The following is a 26,531-nucleotide window of genomic DNA, read 5'->3' on the forward strand; positions in this document are numbered from 1 at the left end:
TCTCTGATCAAGGGAGGGAGCAATGGAAAATGAATCCTGCTCTGTGACGTCACCGTCACCACTCAGCATTACCTCATCGGCGTGAAACGCCAGGGGGAGGTGTACCTCGCTAGTGACGTCATGTCACCAAGGTGTTCACCCCACCCCGTCCACCGTGCCCTTGAGCATGACGTCACCTCTGCCTGAGTCACTTCCGTTGTCTGTTCAAGTACAATCCTTATTTGGGCAAAGTTACTCCAACGTAATTTATTTAAATTAAGACCCGCTCGTTGCGAGAGGGGAGTGTCTTGTTCCCCGCAAGTGACGTCATGTCACCTCCTGCTGCCACGTGACGTCACGAAGTAACAGGAATCTGCCGCTCCGCGCGTGAACTGAAATCCGAGGTGAGAAATTCTCATCGCGGTTGTGGTGGTTGTGGTTGTTGTGGTGGTTGTTGTTGTGGTGGTTGTGGTGGTTGTTGTGGTGGTGGTTGTTGTTGTGGTGGTTGTGGTGGTTGTTGTGGTTGTTGTGTTTGTGGTGGTGGTTGTTGTGGTGGTGGTTGTGGTGGTTGTTGTGGTGGTGGTTGTTGTTGTTGTGGTGGTTGTTGTTGTGGTGGTGGTTGTGGTTGTGGTTGTTTGAGTAGCAGCAAGCTTGGAAGCGATGTCCAGGTTGGAACTTTACAGCGCTGGGCCTAGCCACGTGGGATCTTGCCTCCTGCCCTCGCCTGATCGCGTTTGCTTCAATTCTCTCGCTTAGTTGAGCAATCTTTGTAAGAAAGTAATCAACCAGGCTATGCGTTACTTGTGTGTTGACCGACTCTCTGTGTTGCATTACATTTCCTAATTGTACTCAGTTTTATTAAGTGTGCTTTCTCTCTCTCTGTGTGTGTGCTCGTTTTATTATTATTTACTGCAGTCACCAAAGTTCCAAATCTCTCATTGCCACAAGGCCGTAATTATATATTATAATAATTATAATATATATTGGGGGACACAACCCTCCCAATTATCAAATATGCTCAAAATGTCCCCCCCCCAATATATTTTTATAGCAATATATAATATTGCTATAAAAATGTTTTCTAAATAATAATTGCTCTGCTATGTTAATAAAAACAACAATTTGCTAAACCTTAGCCACAAAATCAGGACTTGTCTTCATATAACAATGCATAGATTTCTGTTTATATGATTGCGTTGTACTTTATGAATCCCTGATCTCTGCCATTACATACTATGAAACAAGAAAAGTTAAAAAAGTAAAAACAGCAATGTAATACAATACAATATTAGACATGATTGTATCAAATAATACAAAATCCATCCCATGTGTTAGTGAAATTTGTTAATATTTTACGCAGGAAATGGCAGGAAGTAAGTTTTCAAATTTACATTTTTTTCTGGGGGGGGTTCCCAGACCCCCTGGAAGATTTGGTCCCCCCAAATGTTGACTCCATGGCTACGGCCTTGCATTGACTTGCTAATTTCTCTACCCCCCCTCTCTCTCTATTTAAGGCCTCGACACAGAGGCGTTGTTTGTCTGTGTGCGTGTCTCTCTCTGTGTGTCTCTGTGTTATCTCTCTCTGTCTACGTGTCTCCGTGTCTGTGTTTTGCCTCTCTCTCAAATTGAGCAATCTTTAGAAGAACGTTATCAACCAGGTGGGGTGTTGACTGTTAGCGACTCTCTGTGTTGTATTGCATTACGTTTCTAAGTTTACTAGGTTTGTTTTCTCTATCACTTGTACCTGATGATGATTGCTTGTGTTGCAATCGAAACGTTGTATGCTATTTGCATACAGCGATGGTGTACGGTGCTTTTTGTGGAATATTTTGCTGTTTTCCCCTGGATTTTCTGTTTGCACAGTCACAGTCACTTTAAGATGTTTTCTTGTTCATGTTTTTGTTTGTTGCGGTTGCACCCGATTCAAGAGCCGAATGGCTCACAGGGCTATACCAAATAAATGAAACTGAAACTATTATTTCACTTCTTTATTTTTTCTACGTGACTTTACCGAAAGAACCAAAGAGTATCTTGCTTTAGTTTAAATTTCTCTTCACCTGCCTCGCTACTCTGTAACTTTGTTTTGTTTTAAATATTCACAGTTTTTTTTATTTTTTTACCAGGCCACGCCCGCGTTGAGCTGCTGTACCGCTCTTGTTTTCAGAAGCGACCTGCCCACAACAACAATAACAACAAGGTGGGGCTTGTCAACAGCGTGGCGGTGTTCACTCTAGACGTGTGGCGGTGTTCACTCTGGACACGTGGCGCTGTTCACTCTGGGCGCGTGGCGATGTTCACTCTAGACGTGTGGCGGTGTTCGCTCTAGACGCCTGGCGGTGTTCACTCTGGGCGCAAGGCGGTGTTCACTCTAGACGTGTGGCGGTGTTCACTCTAGACGTGTGGCGGTGTTCACTCTAGACGTGTGGCGGTGTTCACTCTGGATGCATGGCAGTGTTCACTTTGGGCGCGTGGCCGTGTTCACTCTCTACATGTGGAGAGGAAACCCGGGGATCGGGAAGGAAATCCATGCGACCACGGGGAGAGTGAGAGAGACACGCAGCCTCGGCTGTGTTGATTGATCCTCAATGAATTACTTGGTGGAGTGAGGAAGCATGAATTCTGAGCAAGTGAAGGTGGCCAGGCGTGGGTCTGGACACACCACCACCTGTGAATCATGCCAGTGTGTGACAGTGGTGGAGCCAGTGGGGGTGGGGTGGCACGTGCACCCCAACGATCCGATCGAAATCCCTAATTTCGATAGGATCATTGGGGTTTAATAGTAACTAGCTTCACTACCCGGCTTCGCCCGGGACTTGGATTCTTGTCTTGGATAAATTTTATATTCCCTCATATTTCACTGAAAAACCCTTAATGAATGTGATGCTTGCAAGAAAGAAAAAGCCGAAACAAATAAATATACTAAATCGGATGTTTTCACTCAAGGAAATTTAACCTTATCCCACTTCTACGTAAGGTCGATTTTGCCAACTCTGGAAGGGAATGACGTGGCGAGCTGAAAATAGTCGCGTTCACTTAGAAATTCCAGACAGCATAAGCTGTGAAAATTTCATGACGCCAGAGCTCAGCGTTGGAGAGTTTTTGGTGCTTCACACAAACAAACTGAATTTCTGCCTTATATTTAAGATAGCTGTTGTACCTGTTCTTCGCACGGATTTGTTTTGAAACTCCAAGAAACCAATGGCTTTATCGGCCAGGAGCGAAGCGCCACCTAAAATCTCCCGGCACGCTGTTAACAGCTCTAGAAGTACGGCGCGCGAAGAGGCATATGGAAGGGGTAAGCATTGCAGAGCGCTTAACTCAGGTGTGTTGCGGGTTGACGTCACACACTCCATGGTCATTTCCCCCACCCCTCCCCCAAAATGCCAAAGTTTATTTTTATACTTTTTACATTGTGTACAGTATGGAACCTCGCCACATGCCAAGTCTCAAGTGTGTAGCCTGTTGGGAAGTTTGCTAAACATTTCGAACAGACACACGTATCCACACATTTCCCTTTTATATATATAGATAAATCAGCATTTTGCGACCCCCACTGCCACCGTTTGACATTATTACGTGCCAGGGACTCCATAATTGGCAATAATTAACGGCAAAGCAGTTACAAACGACTCACAGAATTGTGCGCAGTTGCGTATACAGTACACGACTTCCCTGATGACAAACACCTTCAGCGAGCGCGATGCCTATCAACGCGTTGAATCAAAAGCAAGGGACAAGTCCTTACTTACTAACAACTCCTTACTTACTAACAACTCCTTACTAACAACTCCTTACTTACTAACAACTCCCAACATTTTTCATTGCTGAAGGGGTTGCCCCATCTACCTGAAAATCCTGGCTCCACCTCTGAGTGTGTGACAGGGTCAAGTTTGTATTTGCATTAAAGTCTTTGTAAGAATGGAGTCAGGAAGTTATCACAGCACACGTGCAGCTGAAGTCGGAACTGTTCATCCCAGCATTCAAGGACATCTGTGCCTGGCTTCACACCTCTAAGTTGCGATTGAACATTAATTTATGCATTTCTGCATAACACAAATAGTATTATTTTCAACACCCTTTGCTATGTCAGCTGAATTTAGCTTTCATAAATGTTCCTTTTGAAGCCAGAAAGCCGAAATTGTGTGCTCGGAGTTTTGGGTTAACATTCATTTTGAAGATACGAGGGCTTCCAGGCACGATTGTGACATTTGCCCACTCATTGTGTGCCATAACAGCCCGTGTGATGAATTTGGGACGCTTTTTCACCATAACATGAATATATGAATAAGTATAGACATGTAAGTCACGTGTGACTGTGTGTTTGCATTCCTCTGTGCATCGATACTGACGTGTAGATGGTGTGGATATTTTTTTTCTCTCTCTGCAGCTGTCGCTTCCTCTGCAGAATTTGTCTGATGGAGCAAAGGCACTCGGCGCGGCTCGGTGCAAAAAGGCAGCAATGCGACCGGCATGAAAACAGCCCGGATCGTACTGGAGATTTGACACGGCCCCAGAGAACTCACACAGGAGAGAAACCCTTCAAGTGCAGTGTGTGTGGGAAAGCGTTTACACAGTCATCAAATCTTCATGTACACCAGAGAACACACACGGGAGAGAAACCCTTCAAGTGCAGTGTGTGTGGGAAGGCGTTTGCACAGTCATCTACTTTTGTAACACACCAGAGAACACACACAGGAGAGAAACCCTTCAAGTGCACTCTGTGCAGGAAGGCGTTTTCAAATTCATCTAATCTTGTAACACACCAGAGAACACACACGGGAGAGAAACCCTTCAAGTGCACTCTGTGCGAGAAGGCGTTTGCACAGTCATCTCCTCTTGTAACACACCAGAGAACACACACGGGAGAGAAACCCTTCAAGTGCACTCTGTGCGGGAAGGCGTTTTCGGATTCATCTACTCTTGTAACACACCAGCGAACACATACGGGAGAGAAACCCTTCAAGTGCACTCTGTGCGGGAAGGCGTTTGCACAGTCACCAAATCTTAATGTACACCAAAGAACACACAAGCATCAGAAGATCCACAAGGAGTGGAGTCTGAAATCAGCTTGTGGAAGCCAAAGTGCCGCAATGAGCCCACCCCTCATGAAACAAGAACCGGAAGAAAATCCCAGCCTGGACACTTTTAAAGGTATCGAGGTAAAATATGAAGAGGTGAAGGTGAAATGTGAAGAAGTGATGGTGAAGAGCGAAGAAGTGAAGGTAAAATGTGAAGATGAAGATTCCACTCCAAAATCGGACCTTCGCATCGATGGAGGCAACGTGAAACAGGAGGAGAATTCTGACTGTGAGGCAGAGCGAGGCAACTCCCAGCAGTTTGTGGAAGTGGAGGTGTGGGTGGACTTCCTCCGAGACAATACAAAGTGAAATGGAGACCCGGTAGATGTGTAAGCTGGAGACGATGTCGCTCCAATAGATGCACCTTTGTCACAGGCCTTTAATGACAAGAATGTGAAGTTGAACACTCAATTCCTAGGATCAACCTGCAGCGTAACAGTGGCCAGTCTTTGTGGACCTGTTGGTTGGATAGATCTCTAACCAGGAGCGAAAGCCAATAAGCTCCGAAGCGTTGACTATGTTATCATAATTGCATTTATATTGTGCTTGCTTTATCGCCTCGGCAATTCGGAGTTTTGTGTCGTATCTCGTCTCAAACACTCGAAGAGCATCTCCAAGTAGCAGCTGCCCCTGTGTGGCACAAGGTGGTGGTCCTGCACCGGCCTGCATGTGGACAAGAGCCTGTCAATAGGGGGCGATGGTTGATGTGGCATCTCAGTTGTGGAGTTTGTGGGTAATGTTTAGAATCTGATCAATTTTGACCCAAACGCCAGCATGCAATGGCCTACTCGTTTTGAATGACACAATAATATGTTGTACATACACTGTTAAGCAGACGGTGTGTATTTTTGTAAATATCTTCATGTTCATACGATGTAACCTGATACAGCATATTTCAGTGCAGTAATACAATTTAGTTAAAATGACTCAATAATTTATAATTAATGCTTGTCTGATTGAGTGCCTACATGTAACATTTTGTCTATAAGGATCAAACATTGAATAAGTGATGTTAGGACAAAGTGTTTTTTGGAAGTAACCTGTACAGATAACTCAGGTGAGACTCATTGTTCTTGTGATACAGGTCAAAGGGTATTTTTGTGTTTTCAGGAAGCATCTCCCTCTCGATGAACTCATTGTCTTTGAAATAGGGAGCACACTCGGATCATTCATCAGTTACAAGGCATACCACTCAAAAGTTACGTGTAGAGGAGATACATTCTCGACAACACGAATTATAATTTTGTATTACGTGTTGACGTAGATTTTGTCTAACTAGGACAAGAAATGGTCCTTGCTGATTAACGTCTGGATGTCCGTAACGGTTGAAGCAAGCCCGGCTGCTGTTGAGACGCTGTGCACCAATAAGGGTCCACATGTGGCTTGCACTGAATCAATGATGCACTCCCAGAAGGCTGTGCTAGTTATAGTTTGTGTAAAACATTCCTTTGTTTCGTGGAGAGATCGATAAATGAAAGATGTCATGTCTGCTGATCTGCTTCATAGCAAGGAGGTAATTTTAAGAGCACATTTGGAATGCATTTTTTTGGTACAGATTTGTATTTGGTTACAAGGCAGAGCACATCTAGTAGATACATTCTCCACAACAACACTCGTTAGAATTAGATAATTGTATTTCTTCATTAAAAGCTTATTCATTGAAAACGACATTTCGTGTGAATTTCCTCTCGTCGTTAAGTAGATGGCCTTGCCGGGGGTTCGGTTCGATGCGGACTTTCACCTGGTTGGGATCGCGGGATCGAGATGAGGCGACACAGAGCTGGCCGTGCGAGAAGATTCCAACGCGATCGAACGTCTGTCCCTGCGCCTCCGTCGTTCATGCAGGGGGTGTGTAGGTTTGCAGCGCCCCCTGCATGAAAACGACGGAACGTGCAGCGTTAGTCACGAAGTTGTGCGTAAGCGCCATAACCAGGCGCTGTAATCTGGCCTGCCACCACGTTCACGGGTTAACAGGGGGCAGCCGAGAGAGAGAACGAGGTGCGTAGGGGTCGACCAAAGGTTAAACCCTCAGCCCCCCCCCCCCCCCGTGACCGGAGACTAACACCCCTGACCCCCCCCCCCCCATGCCTATGGTCCCTTAAGATAAGACCTTCCAGAAGGTTCTGGGAGGTGGGGGGGGGCAGGGGCAGGAGGGGAGGGGTGACCCCGACCTGGGGATTAAAGGCCGACCCTCTGGACGGTCCAGGCAGTGTTCACCAACTCAAGCCTGAAGACATCCGAAGACCTGAAGACTGGACCAGCACCCGGGGACCCTCAAGCGAGGCTCTTGTTAGAGCCGGGTTGTAGCGGACCAGAGGTGAGCTCCCGTACCCTGGCTGGGACGGGTCGTCCAGTCTTCCCTTAACGCCGGGCTAAGGGACCCGTGGGTAGCAGAGCCCGGAGTGTGCAGGCTGCGATAGAAGGGAGGCTGTCACTCCCGGAGGCTATCGTCGTGGTAGGGGCCGTACCCATTCGTGTTACAGTAGTGTGTAGAGCCGAGTTCGAAAGAGTTATAATAAACGCGTTGCCTCAACCAGACGTCTCCGTGTGATTAGTTACGGACACAACACTTATATTAAAGAGTTTACTATGAGACCTTTGCCAGTAGCAAGATATAGTAATAGGTTTTTACCCTTTTATCTGGCACAAAAACTGACACCTATATACAAGGGATCATGTGTGAAATAACCACAACACAAGCAGTCTGCTTGTGTTGTGGTTATTATATCTTGCTACTGGCAAAGGAGGTATCAGTGTAAATGCTTACCCCGAGCTCTCAATACTCTGATAGTGCGCTGTTTTTGAGTTGTACGCCTTTTGGCGTCTTCTGGTCCAACACCAGTGGAGACTAGGCTCTAAGAAAAGCCGTCTCGGGTGTGGACCAATCAAATTCTAGGACAGTGCATGTCATTATCAGAGTTGTCTCTTTTTGTTTGCATTTTGACTGCTTGTGTTGTGGTTCTTGCAAACATGATCCCTTGTATAAAGGTGTTAGTTTTCGTGCCAGATAAAAGGGTAAAAATATATTTCTAAAAGAGTATAATCAGTGGGTTTTCTAAGTACCTTCGTCTTACAGAAATTAATTTCGCGTGAGCCCACCGCATTAAAACGATGCTCAGCTGAGCGGGTCGAGTCACGGACAGGGGGGGGGGGTCACCTTATCTTTGTCACGTGATGTAGCTCACGTGACTTCTGACATGACAATGTCTGGATGTTTTCGCCTGTGGACGACCGCTCGTGTTGCGATCGAAACGTCGTGATTTATTTATTATTATTTTATTTTTCTACCTATGTGACTTTACTCAAAGATGCAAAGTGTATGAAAGACGTCTTGTCTGCTGATCTTGTTCATATCCTCGTACATCGAGATCCCACATTGCTTACACGTACACACCACACACAATGAAATAAACAGAAACTAGATCGACTTCCGGGGATGGGAAAAGATTTAGGAATCTCTTTCAATGGAGCGAGTTAAGTTTGTTCGATTCAACATCTCTCTGTCCGTCTGTGTCTCTGTTCCCCTCTGTGTCTCTCTCTCGCTGACTGTGTCTCTGTCGTCTCTGTATCTTTCTGTGTTCCTCTTGTCTGTGTCTGTCCACCTCTCTCTTGTCAGTCTCTGTGTGTGTCTCTATCAGCGTCTTTCCAACCGTGTTCAACTACTGTCAGTAGCAACATGCGCCCGTTCAACTTTCACGGCCCACGACTGCACGCGACTCAAACTTGCTCCGAGTCTCTGTGTGTACGTTGAACTTATTTCGCACCGTACGTAGCCAACCGTGCTAAATCTGTGGGGCTCTGTGTGAGTCTCTGTGTGTATCTGGAACTTCTTTCGCACCGTACGTAGCCGAACCTGCACAGTAGGAGCGGCTGGTATCTGTGGAGCTGTGGGCTGGGTACATCTGTCAGCAGGAGCGAGAGACAATGAAGCTCCCAAGCATTCACTACGTTACCAACATCATATTTGCACTCATAAGTCGCTTGCCTAATTGCCTCAGCAACTCAGTGTTTCGTATCGAATCTCATCTCAAACAATCGAAGGACCCCCCCTAAGTGGCAGCTGCCCCTGTGTGGCACAAGGTGCAATGACCTGTGCGTTGTGAATGACACAACGCTATGTTTTACAGCTGCCGTGAAGCAGACTGCGCATATCGTGGTGATTGTTACTGGGGTAGCCAGGTGTGCCTGTCGGATTTGAACCGTGAACCTCTGCAGTAAATAGAGAATGTGCTACAATATTCTTGGTTCTTTCGGTAAAGTCACGTAAATAGAAAACCAAAAAAATATTTTTTTATTATTTAAATTGTCATTTTGTTTTATTTATGTGACTTTACCGAAAGAACCAAGAATATTAATTCCTGCAGTCACGAAAGTTTCAAGTCAAAATAGAATTCGCCTCCACTCGACTCGCCTCAATCTGCGTGGAGGCGTTGGGGGGGTCAGCCTGAGAGAACTGCCTTCCAGACGGCTCCACGCAGCTTCGTGCGGAGCGACAGGCCAGGGAGCTCCCACACAGCGTGGCGCAGCTGATGAACATTTATATTGTTGGTTCTGTCGGTGAAGTCACGTAGGTAGAAAACAAAAAAAATTGGAAAATAATAAATTGATGAAAAGATGGCATTGGTCGACTGACTGAGATGACTGTGCCCACCACAGTATACACACACACAGTGTACACACACAGTGCACACACACTGTGCACACACACACACAGTGTACACACACACATTGTGTACACTGTGTGTGTGTGTACACACACAGTGTGTACACACACACACAGTGTGTACACATTATTGTGTACACACACACAAACAGTGTGTACACTGTTTGTGTGTGTGTACACAATAATGTACACGTTGTTGCTGAGCTCACACACCCAAGGGGTCTCTGTTCAAGGGAGGGAGCAATGGAAAATGAATCTAAATCAACTTAAACTCCAACCACGTTCTGTGACGTCACCACTCAGCATTACCTCATCGGCGTGAAACGCCAGGGGGAGGTGTACCTCGCTATTGACGTAATGTCACCAAGGCGTTCACCCCACCCCATCCAACGTGCCCTTGAGCGTGACGTCACTCTTGCCTGGGTCACTTTCGTTATCTGTTTAAGTACAATCCTTATTTGGGCACAGCTACTCACGGTGACTGGCGGCTCATTAACATAATGTATTCGTGAAAGCCGTTGCGAGTTTATTGCGACGAGATCGGCACCCACGCCCAATCCCTCCACTTATGGGCCAGGCTCATTAACATAAATTATTTAAGTCCCAGAGCCGTTGATTGTGGGAGGGGCGTGTCTTGTTCCCCGCAAGTGACGTCATGTCACCGCCTCCTGCCGCGTGACGTCACGAGGTAACCGGAATCTGCCGCTCCGCGCGTAAACTGAAATCCGAGGTGAGAAATTCTCATCGCGGTTGTGGTGGTTGTTGTGGTGGTTGTTGTGTTTGTGGTGGTTGTTGTTGTTTACCGAGGTAGAGCCTCGCTTTCTCTCTCGTAGGGATGTCAATTGAGTAGCAGCGAGCTTGGAAGCGATGTCCAGGTTGGAACTTTACAGCGCTGGGCCTAAGCACGTGGCGTCTTGCCTCCTACTCTCGCCTGATCGCGTTTGCTTCAATTCTCTCGCTTAGTTGAGCAATCTTCGAAAGAAAGTAATCAACCAGGCTATGCGTTACTTGTGTGTTGACCGACTCTCTGTGTTGCATTGCATTAGATTTCGTAATTGTACTCAGTTTCGATTTAAAGCTTTCGTGACTGCAATGATTCATCATCTTTGGTTCTTTCAGTAAAGTCACGTAGAATGAGAATAAAATAATACATTGATAAAATAAAATAACACAATAATATTCTCACGACGTTTCGGCCACAACACAAGCGGCCTTCATCAGGTGAAGGGACGAGACTGTCTGGTAGGACAGCGCTGGAGTGAAAGAGCCACGTTCAGATCACGACCTTTAAGCTGTGTGAGAGGAAACAAAGCGCCTTGACAAAGGAATTAGCATAGAATTTAGCATTGAAATGGCTGAGTGATTAGCTTGTGACTGCGGATGTGTATGCTTTAACTTTTAACATAGCTATTTCTGTGACCAGTCACAAGCTAATCACTCAGCCATTTCAATGCTAAATTCTATGCTAATTCCTTTGTCAAGGTGCTTTGTTTCCTCTCATACAGCTTAAAGGTCGTGATCTGAACGTGGCTCTTTCACTCCAGCACTGTCCTACCAGACAGTCTCGTCCCTTCACCTGATGAAGGCCGCTTGTGTTGTGGCCGAAACGTCGTGAGAATATTATTGTGTTATTTTATTTTATCAATTTATTATTTTATTCTCATTCTACGTGACTTTACCGAAAGAACCAAAGAAGATGTACTCAGTTTGTTTGATTAAGTGTGCTTTCTCTCTCTCTGTGTGTGTGTCCTCGTGTTATTATTATTTACTGCAGTTACCAAAGCTCCAAATCTCTCATTGACACAAGGCCGTAATTATAATATATTATAATAATTATAATATATTATAATAATAATTATATATATTGGGGGACACAACCCTCCCAATTATCAAATATGCTCAAAATGTCCTCCCCCCCCCAATATATTGCTATAGCAATATACAATATATAATATTGCTATAAAAATGTTTTCTAAATAATAATTGCTATGCTATGTTAATAAAAACAACAATTTGCTAAACCTTGGCCACAAAATCTGGACTTGTCTTCATATAACAATGCATAGATTTCTGTTTATATGATTGCGTTGTACTTTATGAATCCCTAATCTCTGCCATTACATACTATGAAAGAAGAAAAGTTAAAAAAGTAAAAACAGAGCAATGTAATTCAATATTAGACATGATTGTATCAAATAATACAAAATCCATCCCATGTGTTAGTGAAATTTGTTAATATTTTACGCAGGAAATGGCAGGAAATAAGTTTTCAAATTTACATTTTTTTCTGGGGGGGGGTTCCCAGACCCCCTGGAAGATTTGGTCCCCCCCAATGTTGACTCCATGGCTACGGCCTTGCATTGACTTGCTAACTTCTCTACCCTCCCTCTCTCTTTATTTAAGGCCTCGACACAGAGGCGTTGTTTCTCTGTGTGCCTATGTGTGTGTCTCTCTTTGTGTGTCTCTGTGTTATCTCTCTCTGTCTACGTGTCTCCGTGTCTGTGTTTTGCCTCTCTCTCAAATTGAGCAATCTTTAGAAGAACGTTATCAACCAGGTGGGGTGTTGTTGACTGTTACGTTAGCCGACTCTCTGTGTTGTATTGCATTACGTTTCTAAGTTTACTAGGTTTTTTTCTCTATCACTTGTACCTGATGATGATTGCTTGTGTTGCAATCGAAACGTTGTATGCTATTTGCATACAGCGATGGTGTACGGTGCTTTTTGTGGAATATTTTGCTGTTTTCCCCTGGATTTTCTGTTTACAGAGTCACATTGTCACTTCAAGATGTTTTCTTGTTCATGTTTAAGTTTTTTGATTGTTGCAGTTGCACCCGATTCAAGAGCCGAATGGCTCACAGGGCTATACCAAATAAATGAAACTGAAACTATTATTTCACTTCTTTATTTTTTCTACGTGACTTTACCGAAAGAACCAAAGAGTATCTTGCTTAAGTTTTAATTTCTCTTCACCTGCCTCGCTACTCTGTAACTTTGTTTTGTTTTAAATATTCACAGTTTTTTTTATTTTTTTACCAGGCCACGCCCGCGTTGAGCTGTTATAAATATTCACAGGTTTTTTTTATTTTTTTACCAGGCCACACCCGCGTTGAGCTGCTGTACCGCTCTTGTTTTCAGAAGCGACCTGCCCACAACAACAACAACCAGGTGGGGCTTGTCAACAACATGGTGGTGTTCACTCTAGACGCGTGGCGGTGTTCACTCTAGACGCGTGGCCGTGTTCACTCTAGACGCGTGGTGGTGTTCACTCTAGACGCGTGGCGGTGTTCAATCTAGACGTGTGGCGGTGTTCACTCTAGATGCATGGTGGTGTTCACACTCTACATGTGGAGGGGAAACCCGGGTATTGGGAAGGAAATCCACGCAACCACGGGGAGAGAGAGAGAGACACGCAGCTTCGGCTGTGTTGATTGATCCTCAATGAATTACTTGGTGGGGTAAGGAACCATTAATACTGAGCAGGTGAAGGTGGCCAGGCTTGGGTCTGGACACACCACCACCTGTGAACCATGCCAGTGTGTGACAGTGGTGGAGCCAGTGGGGGTGGGGTGGCACGTGCCCCCCCAACAATCCGATTGAAATCCCTAATTTTGATAGGATCATTGGGGTTTATTAGTAACTAGCTTCACTCCCGGCTTCGCCCAGGACTCGGATTCTTGTCTTTTCATATTCCCTTATCAAATTTCATATTCCCTTATCTTTCACTGAAAAACCCTGAAAAAATTGATGCTTGCAAGAAAGAAAAAAGCAGAAACAAATCAGGTTTCCTAAATCGGATGTTTTCACTCAAGGAAATTCAACCTTAACCCACTTCTACATGAGGTCGATTTTGGCCACTCGGGAAGGGAATGACGTAGCGAGCTGAAAATAGTCGCGTTCACTTAGAAATTCCAAACAGCAGAAGCTGTGAAAATTTCATGACGCCAGAGCTCAGCGTTGGAGAGTTTTAGGTGCTTCACACAAACAAACTGATGTAATTTCTGCCTTATATTTAAGATAGCCGTTGTACCTGTTCATCGCACGGATTTGTTTTGAAACTCCAAGAAACCAATGGCTTCATCGGCCAGGAGCAAAGCGCCACCTAAAATCTCCCGGCACACTTTTGACAGCTCTAGAAGTACGGCGCGCGAAGAGGCATATGGTAGGGGTAAGCATTGCAGAGCACTGAACGCAGGTGTGTTGCGAGTTGATGTCACACACTCCATGGTCATTTCCCCCACCCTCCCCCCCCCCAAATGCCAAAGTTTATCTTTATACTTTTTACATTGTGTACAGTATGGAACCTAGCCACATGCCAAATTTCAAGTGTGTAGCCTGTTGGGAAGTTTGCTAAACATTTCGAACAGACACACGTATCCACACATTTCCCTTTTATATATATAGATAAATCAGCATTTTGCGACCCCCACTGCCACCGTGTGACATATTATTACGTGCCAGGGACTCCATAATTGGCAATAATTAACGGCAAAGCAGTTACAAGCGACTCACAGAATTGTGCGCAGTTGCGTCTACAGTACACGACTTCCCTGATGACAAACACCTTCAGCGAGCGCGATGCCGATCACCCGCGTTGAATCAAAAGCAAGGGACAAGTCCTTACTTACTAACAACTCCTTACTTACTAACAACTCCCAACATTTTTCATTGCTGAAGGGGTTGCCCCATCTACCTGAAAATCCTGGCTCCACCTCTGAGTGTGTGACAGGGTCAAGTTTGTATTTGCATTAAAGTCTTTGTAAGAATGGAGTCAGGAAGTTATCACATAACACGTGCAGCTGAAGTCGGAACTGTTCATCCCAGCATTCAAGGACATCTGTGCCTGGCTTCACACCTCTAAGTTGCGATTGAACATTAATTTATGCATTTCTGCATAACACAAATAGTATTATTTTCAACACCCTTTGCTATGTCAGCTGAATGTAGCTTTAATAAATATTCCTTTTGAAGCCAGAAAGCCGAAATTGTTTGCTCGGAGTTTTGGGTTAACATTCATTTTGAAGATACGAGGGCTTCCAGGCACGATTTTGACATTTGCCCACTCATTGTGTGCCATAACAGCCCGTGTGATGAATTTGGGATGCTTTTTCACTATATCATGAATATATGAATAAGTATAGACATGTAAGTCACGTGTGACTGTGTGTATGCATTCCTCTGTGCATCGATACTGACGTGTAGATGGTGTGGATATTTTTTTTTCTCTCTGCAGCTGTCGCTTCCTCTGCAGAATTTGTCTCATGGAGCAAAGGCACTCGGCGCGGCTCGGTGCAAAAAGGCAGAAATGCGTCCGGCGTGAAAACAACCCGGATCGTACTGGAGATTTGACACGGCACCAGATAACTCGCACAGGAGATGAACCCTTCAAGTGCAGTGTGTGTGGGAAGGCGTTTACACAGTCATCAAGTCTTGTAGCACACCAGAGAACACACACGGGAGAGAAACCCTTCAAGTGTAGTGTGTGTGGGAAGGCGTTTGCACAGTCATCTACTCTTAAAAAACACCAGAGAACACACACGGGAGAAAAACCCTTCAAGTGCAGTGTTTGTGGGAAGGGGTTTGCACAGTCATCTGTTCTTGTAACACACCAGAGAACTCACACGGGAGAGAAACCCTTCAAGTGCAGTGTGTGTGGGAAGGCGTTTACAGATTCATCTGCTCTTGTAGCACACAAGAGAACACACACGGGAGAGAAACCCTTCAAGTGCAGTGTTTGTGGGAAGGGGTTTGCACAGTCATCTGTTCTTGTAACACACCAGAGAACTCACACGGGAGAGAAACCCTTTAAGTGCAGTGTGTGCGGGAAGGCGTTTGCACAGTCATCTGTTCTTGTAACACACCAGAGAACTCACACGGGAGAGAAACCCTTCAAGTGCAGTGTGTGTGGGAAGGCGTTTACAGATTCATCTGCTCTTGTAGCACACAAGAGAACACACACGGGAGAGAAACCCTTCAAGTGCAGTGTGTGTGGGAAGGCGTTTGCACAGTCATGTACTCTTGTAGAACACCAGAGAACACACACGGGAGAAAAACCCTTCAAGTGCAGTGTGTGTGGGAAGGCATTTGCACATTCATCAAATCTTCATGTACACCAGAGATCTCAAAAGCATCAGAAGATCCACAAGGAGTGGAGTCTAAAATCATCTTGTGAAAGTCAAAGTGCCGCAATGAGCCCATCCCTCATGAAACAAGAACCGGAAGAAAATCCCAGCCTGGACACTTTTAAAGGGATCGAGGTGAAACATGAAGAGGTGAAGGTGAAATGTGAAAAAGTAACGATGAAGAGCGAATTAGTGAAGGTGAAATGTGAAGAAGTGATGGTGAAGAGCGAAGAAGTGAAGGTAAAATATGAAGATGAAAATTCTACTCCAAAATCGGACCTTCACATCGATGGAGGCAACGTGAAGCAGGAGGAGAATTCTGACTGTGAGGCAGAGCGAGGCAACTCCCAGCAGTTTGTGGAAGTGGAAGTGTGGGTGGACTTCCTGCGAGACAATACAAAATCAAATGGAGACCCGGTAGATGTGTAAGCTTGAGACGATGTCACTGCAATAGATGCACCTTTGTCACAGGCCTTTAATGACAAGAATGTGAAGTTGAACACTCAATTCCTATGTGCAACCTGCAGCGTAACAGTGGCCAGTCTTTGTGGACCTGTGGGTTGGGTAGATCTCTAACCAGGAGCGAAAGCCAATAAGCTCCCAAGCATTCACTAGAGTCTATTAATTCCATTTATATGGTGCTTGCTTAATCGCCTCTGGCAATTCGGAGTTTTGTGTCGTATCTCGTCTCAAACACTCGAAGAGCATCCCCAAGTAGCAGCTGCCCCTGTGTGGCACAAGGTGGTGGCCCTGCACCGGCCTGCATGTGGACAAGAGCCTGTCAGTAGGGGGCGATGTTTGATGTGGCATCTCAGTTGTGGAGTTTGTAGGTAATGTTTAGAATTTGATACATTTTAACCCAAACGCCAGCATCCAATGGCCTACTCGTTTTGAATGGCGCAATAGTATGTTGTACATTAATTGTAAAGCAGACGGTACGTATTTTTTTTAAATAGCTTATTGTTAATGCGATGTAACCTTATGCAGTATATTTCACTGCAGTAATTCATTTTTGTTCATATGCCTGTCAATAATTTATAATGAATACTTGTCTGATTGTGTGCGTACATAAAACATTTTGTCTATAAGGGTCAAACATTGATTAAGTGATGTTAGGACAAAGTGTGTCTTTTGGAAGTAACCTGTACAGATAACTCGGGTGAGACTCATTGTTCTTGTGATGCAGGTCAAAGGGTGTTTTTGTGTTTTCAGGAAGCATCTCCCTCTGGAGCAACTCATTGCCTTTGAAATAGGGAGCACACTCGGATCATTAATCAGTTACACGTAGAGGAGATACATTCTCTACAACACGAATTATAGTTTTGTATTACGTGTTGACGTAGATTTTGTCTAACTAGGTCTAGAAATGCTCTTTGCTGATTAACGTCTGGATGTCCGAAACTATCGGTTGAAGCAGCCCGGCTGCTTTTGAGATGCTGTGCACCAATAAGGGTCCACAGGTGGCTTGCACTGAATCAATAATGCACTCTCAGAAGGCTGTGCTAGTCATAGTTTGTGTAAAACATTCCTTTGTTTCGTGGAGAGATCGATGAATGAAAGATGTCGTGTCTGCTGATCTGCTTCATAGCAAGGAAGTAATTTAAGAGACTACATTTGAAATTCATTTTTGGTACAGATTTGTATTCGGTTACAAGGCAGAGCACATCTAGTAGATACATTCTGCACAACAACACTCATTAGAATTTTGCATGACGTCTTATATGTTGGTGAATTAGCACAAGAAATGGTCCATGCTGATTAACGTCTGGAAGTTCACAACCAAAGGTTGAAGCCTGACCGCCTGCGTCGCCTCTCAACTATTGACGGCCTTGGGCCAGGAAAGTCACGAAAAAAATTTCACACGAACGACGCCTCCACGCAGGCTCCCGATGCTCCGTTTTGAAGTTTGAAAATGAAAAAACTTTGAATTGTATTATGTTTTGAGTTACATAATTTTATTTCGTCATTAAAAGCTTATTCATTGAAAACGATTTTTCGTGTGAATTTTCTCTCGTCATTAAGTAGATGGCCTTGCCGGGGGTTCGGTTCGATGCGGACTTTCACCTGGTTGGGATCGCGGGATCGAGATGAGGCGACACAGAGCTGGCCGTGCGAGAAGATTCCAACGCGATTGAACGTCTGTCCCTGCGCCTCCGTCGTTCATGCAGGGGGTCCGTATGTTTGCAGCGTCCCCTGCAGGAACACTATGGAAGGTGCAGCGTTAGTCACGAAGTTGTGTGTAAGCGCCATAACAAGGTGCTGTAAGCTGACCTGCCACTACGTTTACGGGTCAACAGGGGGCAGCCGAGAGATAGCGAGGTGCGTAGGGGTCGACCAAAGGTTAAACCCCCGGCCCCCCCGTGACCGGAGACTTACACCCCTGACCCCCCCCACCCGTCCCTAAGGCCCCTTAAGATAAGACCTTCCAGAAGGTTCTGGGAGGGGGGTGTGGGTCAGGAGGGGAGGGGTGACCCCGACCTGGGGATAAAAGGCCGGCCCTCTGGATGGGCCGGGCAGTGTTCACCAACTCAATCCTGAAGACATCCGAAGACCTGAAGACTGGACCAGCACCCGGGGACCCTCAACCGAGGCTCTAGCCAGAGCCGGGTTGTAGCGGACCAGAGGTGAGCTCCCGTACCCTGGCTGGGACGGGTCGTCCAGTCTTCCCTTAACGCCGGGCTAAGGGACCCGTGGGTAGCAGAGCCCGGAGTGTGCAGGCTGCGATAGAAGGGAGGCTGTCACTCCCGGAGGCTATCGTTGTGGAAGGGGCCGTACCCCTTTGTGTTACAGTAGTGTGTAGAGCCGAGTTCGAAAGAGTTGTTATAATAAACACGTTGCCTCAACCAGACGTCTCCGTGTGATTAGTTACGGACACAACACTTATATTAAAGAGTATACTATGAGACCTTTGCCAGTAGCAAGATATAGTAATAGGTTTTTACCCTTTAATCTGGGACAAAAACTGACACCTATATAAAAGGGATCATGTGTGACATAACCACAACACAAGCAGTCTGCTTGTGTTGTGGTTATATCTTGCTACTGGCAAAGGAGGTCTCAGTCTAAATGCTTACCCCGAGCTCTCAATACTCGGATAGTGCGCTGTTTTTGAGTTATACGCCTTTTGGCGTCTTCTGGTCCAACACCAGTGGAGACTAGGCTCTAAGAAAAGCCGTCTCGGGTGTGGACCAATCAAATTTTAGGACAGTGCATGTCATTATCAAAGTTGTCTCTTTTTGTTTGCATTTTGACTGCTTGTGTTGTGGTTCTTGCAAACATGATCCCTTGTATAAAGGTGTTAGTTTTCGTGCCAGATAAAAGGGTAAAAATCTATTTCTAAAAGAGTATAGTCAGTGGGTTTTCAAAGTACCTTCGTCTTACAGAAATCAATTTCGCGTGAGCCCACCGCATTAAAACGATGCTCCGCTGAGCAGGGCGAGCCACGGGGGCGGGGGGGGGGGAGGATGTCACCTTATCTTGGTCACGTGCCGTAGCTCACGTGACTTCTGACGTGACAATGTCTGGATGTTTTCGCCTGAGCACGACCGCTCGTGTTTCGATCGAAACGTGATTTATTTTTTTTTATTTTATTTTTTCTACCTACGTGACTTTACCGAAAGAACCAAAGAGTATGAAAGACGTCTTGTCTGCTGAGCTTGTTCATATCTGTGTACATCGATATCCCACATTGCTTACACGTACACACCACACACAATGAAATAAATAGAAACTGGAATGACTTCCGGGGATGGGGAAAGATTGAGGAAACTCTTTCAATGGAGCGAGTTAAGTTTGTTCGATTCAACATCTCTCTGTCCGTCTGTGCCTCTGTTCCCCTCTGTGTCTCTCTCTCGCTGAATGTGTCTCTGTCGTCTCTGTATCTTTCTTTCTGTGTTCCTCTTGTCTGTGTCTGTCCACCTCTCTCTTGTCAGTCTCTGTGTGTGTCTCTATCAGCGTCTTTCCAACCGTGTTCAACTACTGTCAGTAGCAACATGCGCCCGTTCAACTTTCACGGCCCACGACTACACGCGACTCAAACTTGCTCCGAGTCTCTGTGTGTACGTTGAACTTATTTCGCACCGTACGTAGCCAACCATGCTAAATCTGTGGGTCTCTGTGTGAGTCTCTGTGTGTATCTGGAACTTCTTTCGCACCGTACGTAGCCGAACCTGCACAGGAGGAGCGGCTGGTATCTGTGGAGCTGTGGGCTTGGTACATCTGTCAGCAGGAGCGAGAGACAATGAAGCTCCCAAGCGTTCACTACGTTACCAACATCATATTTGCACTCATAAGTCGCTTGCCTAACTGCCTCGGCAACTCGGTGTTTCGTATCGAATCTCATCTCAAACAATCGAAGGACCCCTCCCTAAGTGGCAGCTGCCCCTGTGTGGCACAAGGTGGCCCTGCACCGGCCTGCACGTGGACATGAGTCTGTCGGTAGGGGGCGATCATTGACGCGCCATCTCCCTTGTGTAGTTTCTGGATAATGTTTGGAATTACCCCAGTTTTGACCGTGACACCAACATGCAATGACCTGTGCGTTGTGAATGACACAACGCTATGTTTTACAGCTGCCGTGAAGCAGACTGTGCATATTGTGGTGATTGTTACTGGGGTAGCCAGGTGTGCCTGTCGCATTTGAACCGTGAACCTCTGCAGTAAATAGCGAATGTGCTACAATATTCTTGGTTCTTTCGGTAAAGTCACGTAAATAGAAAACACAAATTTTTTTTATTTAAATTGTCATTTTGTTCTATTTAAGTGACTTTACCGAAAGAACCAAGAATATTAATTCCTGCAGTCACGAAAGTTTCAAGTCAAAATAGAATTCGCCTCCACTCGGCTCGCCTCAATCTGCGTGGAGGCGTTGGGGGGGTCAGCCTGAGAGAACTTCCTTCCAGACGGCTCCACGCAGCTTCGTGCGGAGCGACAGGCCAGGGAGCTCCCACACAGCGTGGCGCAGCTGATGAACATTTATATTCTTGGTTCTGTCGGTGAAGTCACGTAGGTAGAAAACAAAAAAAAATTGAAAATAATAAATTGATGAAAAGATGCCATTGGTCGACTGACTGAAATGACTGTGCCCACCACAGTATACACACACACAGTGTACACACACAGTGTACACACACTGTGTACACACACACACACAGTGTACACACACAGTGTACACACACACAGTGTACACACACAGTGTACACACACACAGTGTGTACACACACACAGTGTACACACACACACAGTGTATACACACAGTGTACACACACACACAGTGTACACACACACAGTGTACACACACACACAGTGTATACACACAGTGTACACACACAGTGTACACACACACAGTGTACACACACACACAGTGTACACACAGTGTACACACACAGTGTACACACAGTGTACACACACACAGTGTACACACACACAGTGTACACACACACACAGTGAACACACACAGTATACACACACACAGTGTACACACAGTGTACACACACACACAGTGTACACACACAATGTACACACACACAGTGTACACACACACACACACAGTGTACACACACACACACAGTGTACACACACACAGTGTACACACACACACAGTGTATACACACAGTGTACACACACACACACAGTGTACACACACACACAGTGTACACACAGTGTACACACACACAGTGTACACACAGTGTACACACACACAGTGTACACACAGTGTACACACACACAGTGTACACAGTGTACACACACAGCGTACCCACACACACAGTGTACATACACACACAGTGTACACACACACACAGTGTACACACACACACTGTGTGTGTACACAATAATGCCCACGTTGTTGTTGCTGAGCTCACACACCCAAGGGGTCTCTGATCAAGGGAGGGAGCAATGGAAAATGAATCCTGCTCTGTGACGTCACCGTCACCACTCAGCATTACCTCATCGGCGTGAAACGCCAGGGGGAGGTGTACCTCGCTAGTGACGTCATGTCACCAAGGTGTTCACCCCACCCCGTCCACCGTGCCCTTGAGCATGACGTCACCTCTGCCTGAGTCACTTCCGTTGTCTGTTCAAGTACAATCCTTATTTGGGCAAAGTTACTCCAACGTAATTTATTTAAATTAAGACCCGCTCGTTGCGAGAGGGGAGTGTCTAGTTCCCCGCAAGTGACGTCATGTCACCTCCTGCTGCCACGTGACGTCACGAAGTAACAGGAATCTGCCGCTCCGCGCGTGAACTGAAATCCGAGGTGAGAAATTCTCATCGCGGTTGTGGTGGTTGTGGTTGTTGTGGTGGTTGTGGTTGTTGTGGTGGTTGTTGTTGTGGTGGTTGTGGTGGTTGTTGTGGTTGTTGTGTTTGTGGTGGTGGTTGTTGTGGTGGTGGTTGTGGTGGTTGTTGTGGTGGTTGTTGTTGTGGTGGTGGTTGTTGTGGTGGTTGTTGTTGTGGTGGTTGTTGTTGTGGTTGTGGTTGTTGTTGTGGTGGTTGTGGTGGTGGTTGTTGTGGTTGTGGTGGTGGTTGTTTGAGTAGCAGCAAGCTTGGAAGCTATACAGGTTGGAACTTTACAGCGCTGGGCCTAGCCACGTGGGATCTTGCCTCCTGCCCTCGCCTGATCGCGTTTGCTTCAATTATCTCGCTTAGTTGAGCAATCTTCGTAAGAAAGTAATCCACCAGGCTATGCGTTACTTGTGTGTTGACCGACTCTCTGTGTTGCATTACATTTCCTAATTGTACTCAGTTTTATTAAGTGTGCTTTCTCTCTGTGTGTGTGCTCGTTTTATTATTATTTACTGCAGTCACCAAAGTTCCAAATCTCTCATTGACACAAGGCCGTAATTATAATATATTATAATAATTATAATATCTTATAATTATTATAATATATATTGGGGGACATAACCCTCCCAATTATCAAATATGCTCAAAATGTCCCCCCCCAATATATTGCTATAGCAATATATATAATATAATATTGCTATAAAAATGTTTTCTAAATAATAATTGCTCTGCTATGTTAATAAAAACAACAATTTGCTATACCTTAGCCACAAAATCTGGACTTGTCTTCATATAACAATGCATAGATTTCTGTTTATATGATTGTGTTGTACTTTATGAATCCCTGTTCTCTGCCATTACATACTATGAAACAAGAAAAGTTAAAAAGTTAAAACAGAGCAATGTAATACAATACAATATTAGACATGATTGTATCAAATAATACAAAATCCATCCCATGTGTTAGTGAAATTTGTTAATATTTTACGCAGGAAATAAGTTTTCAAATTTACATTTTTTTCTGGGGGGGGGGGGGTTCCCAGACCCCCTGGAAGATTTGGTCCCCCCCAATGTTGACTCCATGGCTACGGCCTTGCATTGACTTGCTAACTTCTCTACCCCCGCTCTTTCTCTATTTAAGGCCTCATCACAGAGGCGTTGTATCTCTGTGTGCCTATGTGTGTGTCTCTCTCTGTGTGTCTCTGTGTTATCTCTCTCTGTCTACGTGTCTCCGTGTCTGTGTTTTGCCTCTCTCTCAAATTGAGCAATCTTTAGAAGAACGTTATCAACCAGGTGGGGTGTTGACTGTTAGCCGACTCTCTGTGTTGTATTGCATTACGTTTCTAAGTTTACTAGGTTTGTTTTCTCTATCACTTGTACCTGATGATGATTGCTTGTGTTGCAATCGAAACGTTGTATGCTATTTGCATACAGCGATGGTGTACGGTGCTTTTTGTGGAATATTTTGCTGTTTTTCCCTGGATTTTCTGTTTGCAGAGTCACATTGTCACTTCAAGATGTTTTCTTGTTCATGTTTAAGTTTTTTGATTGTTGCAGTTGCACCCGATTCAAGAGCCGAATGGCTCACAGGGCTATACTAAATAAATGAAACTGAAACTATAATTTAATTAATTTATTTATTTCTACTTGACTTTACCGAAAGAACCGAAGAGAATCTTGCTTTAGTTTAAATTTCTCTTCACCTGGCTCGCTACTTTGTAACTTTGTTTTGTTTTAAATATTCACAGTCTTATTTTTATTTTTTTACCAGGCCACGCCCACGTTGAGCTGGTGAAACCGGTCTTGTTTTCAGAAGCGACCTGCCCACAACAACAATAACAACAAGGTGCGGCTTGTCAACAGCGTGGCGGTGTTCACTCTAGACGTGTGGCGGTGTTCACTCTGGGCGCGTGGCGGTGTTCACTCTAGACGCGTGGCGGTGTTCACTCTAGATGCGTGGCGGTGTTCACTCTAGACGCGTGGCGGTGTTCACTCTAGACACGTGGCGGTGTTCACTCTAGACGCGTGGCGGTGTTCAATCTAGACGCGTGGCAGTGTTCACTCTAGACGCGTGGCGGTGTTCACTCTAGACGTGTGGCGGTGTTCACTCTGGATGCATGGCAGTGTTCACTTTGGGCGCGTGGCCGTGTTCACTCTCTACATGTGGAGAGGAAACCCGGGGATCGGGAAGGAAATCCATGCAACCACGGGGAGAGTGAGAGAGACAGGCAGCCTCGGCTGTGTTGATTTATCCTCAATGAATTACTTGGTGGAGTGAGGAAGCATTAATACTGAGCAGGTGAAGGTGGCCAGGCGTGGGTCTGGACACACCACCACCTGTGAACCATGCCAGTGTGTGACAGTGGTGGAGCCAGTGGGGGTGGGGTGGCACGTTCCTCCCCAACGATCCGATCGAAATCCCTAATTTCGATCGGATCCTTGGGGTTTATTAGTAACTAGCTTCACTACCCGGCTTCGCCCGGGACTTGGATTCTTGTCTTGGATACATTTCATATTCCCTTATATTTCACTGAAAAACCCGGAAATGTTGATGCTCGCACGAAGGAAAAAAGCCGAAACAAATCAAGTAACCTAAATCGGATGTTTTCACTAATGGAAATTTAACCTTAATCCACTTCTACGCAAGGTCGATTTTGGCCACTCGGGAAGGGAATGACGTGGCGAGCTGAAAATAGTCGCGTTCACTTAGAAATTCCAGACAGCATGAGCTGTGAAAATTTCATGACGCCAGACCACAGCGTTGGAGAGGTTTTGCTGCGTCACACAAACAGGTGTAATGTTCTGCTTTATATTTAAGATAGCCGTTGTACCCGTTCTTCGCACGGATATGTATTGAAACTCCGAGAAGCCAATGGCTTCATCAGCCAGGAGCGAAGCGCCACCTAAAATCTCCCGGCACGCTGTTAACACCTCCTAGAAGTACAGCGCACGAAGAGCCATATGGTAGGGGTAAACATTACAGAGCGCTTAACTCAGGTGTGTTGCGGGTTGACTCCACAAACTTCATGGTCATTCCCCCACCCTCCTCCCCCTCCCCCCCCCCCCCAGAATTTAAAAGTCTATTTTTATTCTTTTTACGTTGTGTACAATATGGAACCTACCGACATGCCAAGTGTCAAGTGTGTAGCATGTTGGGAAGTTTGCTAAACATTTCGAACAGACACACATATCCACACATTTCCATTTAATATATATAGATAAATCAGCATTTTGCGACCCCCACTGCCACCGTGTGGCATATTATTACGTGCCAGGGACTCTATGAGAGGACAACAGTCCGAGTCCATAATTGGCAATAATTAACGGCAAAGCAGTTACAAGCGACTCACAGAATTGTGCGCAGTTGCGTATACAGTACACGACTTCCCTGATGGCAAACACCTTCAGCGAGCGTGATACCTTTCACACGCATTGATTAAAAAGCAAGGGACAAGTCAAATTTTGATTTAAAGCTTTCGTGACTGCAGTAATTCATATTCTTAGTGCTTTCGGTAAAGTCACGTTGAAGGGAAACAATAAAATACTAATATATATAAAACAATAAAAATTCTCACGACGTTTCGACCATAACACAACCGTTTGTGTTATGGTCGAAACGTCGTGAGAATTTTTATTGTTTTATATATATTTTATTATTTTATTGTTTCCCTTCAACGTGACTTTACCGAAAGAGCTAAGAATATAAGGGACAAGTCCTTAGTAACAACTCCTTACGAACAACTCCCTACTTACTAACAACTCCCTACTAACAACTCTTTATGTACTAACAACTCCCTACTTACTAACAACTCCTTACTTACTAACAACTCCTTACTTACTAACAACTCTTTACTTACTAACAACTCCTTACTAACAACTCTCTACTTACTAACAACTCCTCTCATTTTTCATTGCTGGAGGGGTTGCCCCCCCTACCTGAAAATCCTGGCTCCACCTCTGAGTGTGTGACAGTGTCAAGTTTGTATTTGCAGTAAAGTCTATTAACTCTATTAGAGTATGGCGGTTATCGCAAAACAGTAGTTTATTTAGTTTTTCTCCGGAACTCTTTGTAAGAATGGAGTCAGGAAGTTATCACAGCAAACGTGCAGCTGAAGTCGGAACTGTTCATCCCAGCATTCAAGGACATCTGTGCCTGGCTTCACACCTCTAAGTTGCAATTGAACATTAATTTATGCATTTCTGCATAACACAAATAGTATTATTTTCAACACCCTTTGCTATGTCAGCTGAATTTAGCTTTCATAAATGTTCCTTTTGAAGCCAGAAAGCCGAAATTGTGTGCTCGGAGTTTTGGGTTAACATTCATTTTGAAGATACGAGGGCTTCCAGGCACGATTGTGACATTTGCCCACTCATTGTGTGCCATAACAGCCCGTGTGATGAATTTG

The 26,531-nt window shown here is 45.2% G+C and overlaps 1 protein-coding gene and 1 pseudogene across 1 annotated transcript; both read left to right on the forward strand.

Annotated features, from left to right (window-relative positions):
* LOC142908267 (uncharacterized) lies at positions 1-17,796 on the forward strand. The gene is made up of 5 exons (XM_076058745.1): positions 1-383; positions 2,103-2,176; positions 4,367-5,049; positions 9,422-9,436; positions 15,062-17,796. Exons 3-5 carry the CDS (start codon positions 4,395-4,397, stop codon positions 16,267-16,269), a joined length of 1,878 nt encoding a protein of 625 aa, XP_075914860.1. The 5' UTR covers positions 1-383; positions 2,103-2,176; positions 4,367-4,394; the 3' UTR covers positions 16,270-17,796.
* The window catches only part of LOC142908268 (uncharacterized), a 22,415-nt pseudogene continuing 5,792 nt past the window's right edge, over positions 9,909-26,531 (forward strand).

The sequence above is a fragment of the Petromyzon marinus genome, assembly GCF_048934315.1.
Source record: "Petromyzon marinus isolate PM22_M1 ecotype Great Lakes invasive population chromosome 78 unlocalized genomic scaffold, UKy_Petmar_22M1.pri1.0 chr78_unloc.1, whole genome shotgun sequence".
NCBI lineage: Eukaryota > Metazoa > Chordata > Hyperoartia > Petromyzontiformes > Petromyzontidae > Petromyzon > Petromyzon marinus.

Coding starts and splice junctions, on each gene's coding strand:
- LOC142908267 (XM_076058745.1), top strand. CDS start 4,395: ATGGAGCAAAGGCACTCGGCGCGGCTCGGTGCAAAAAGGCAGCAATGC.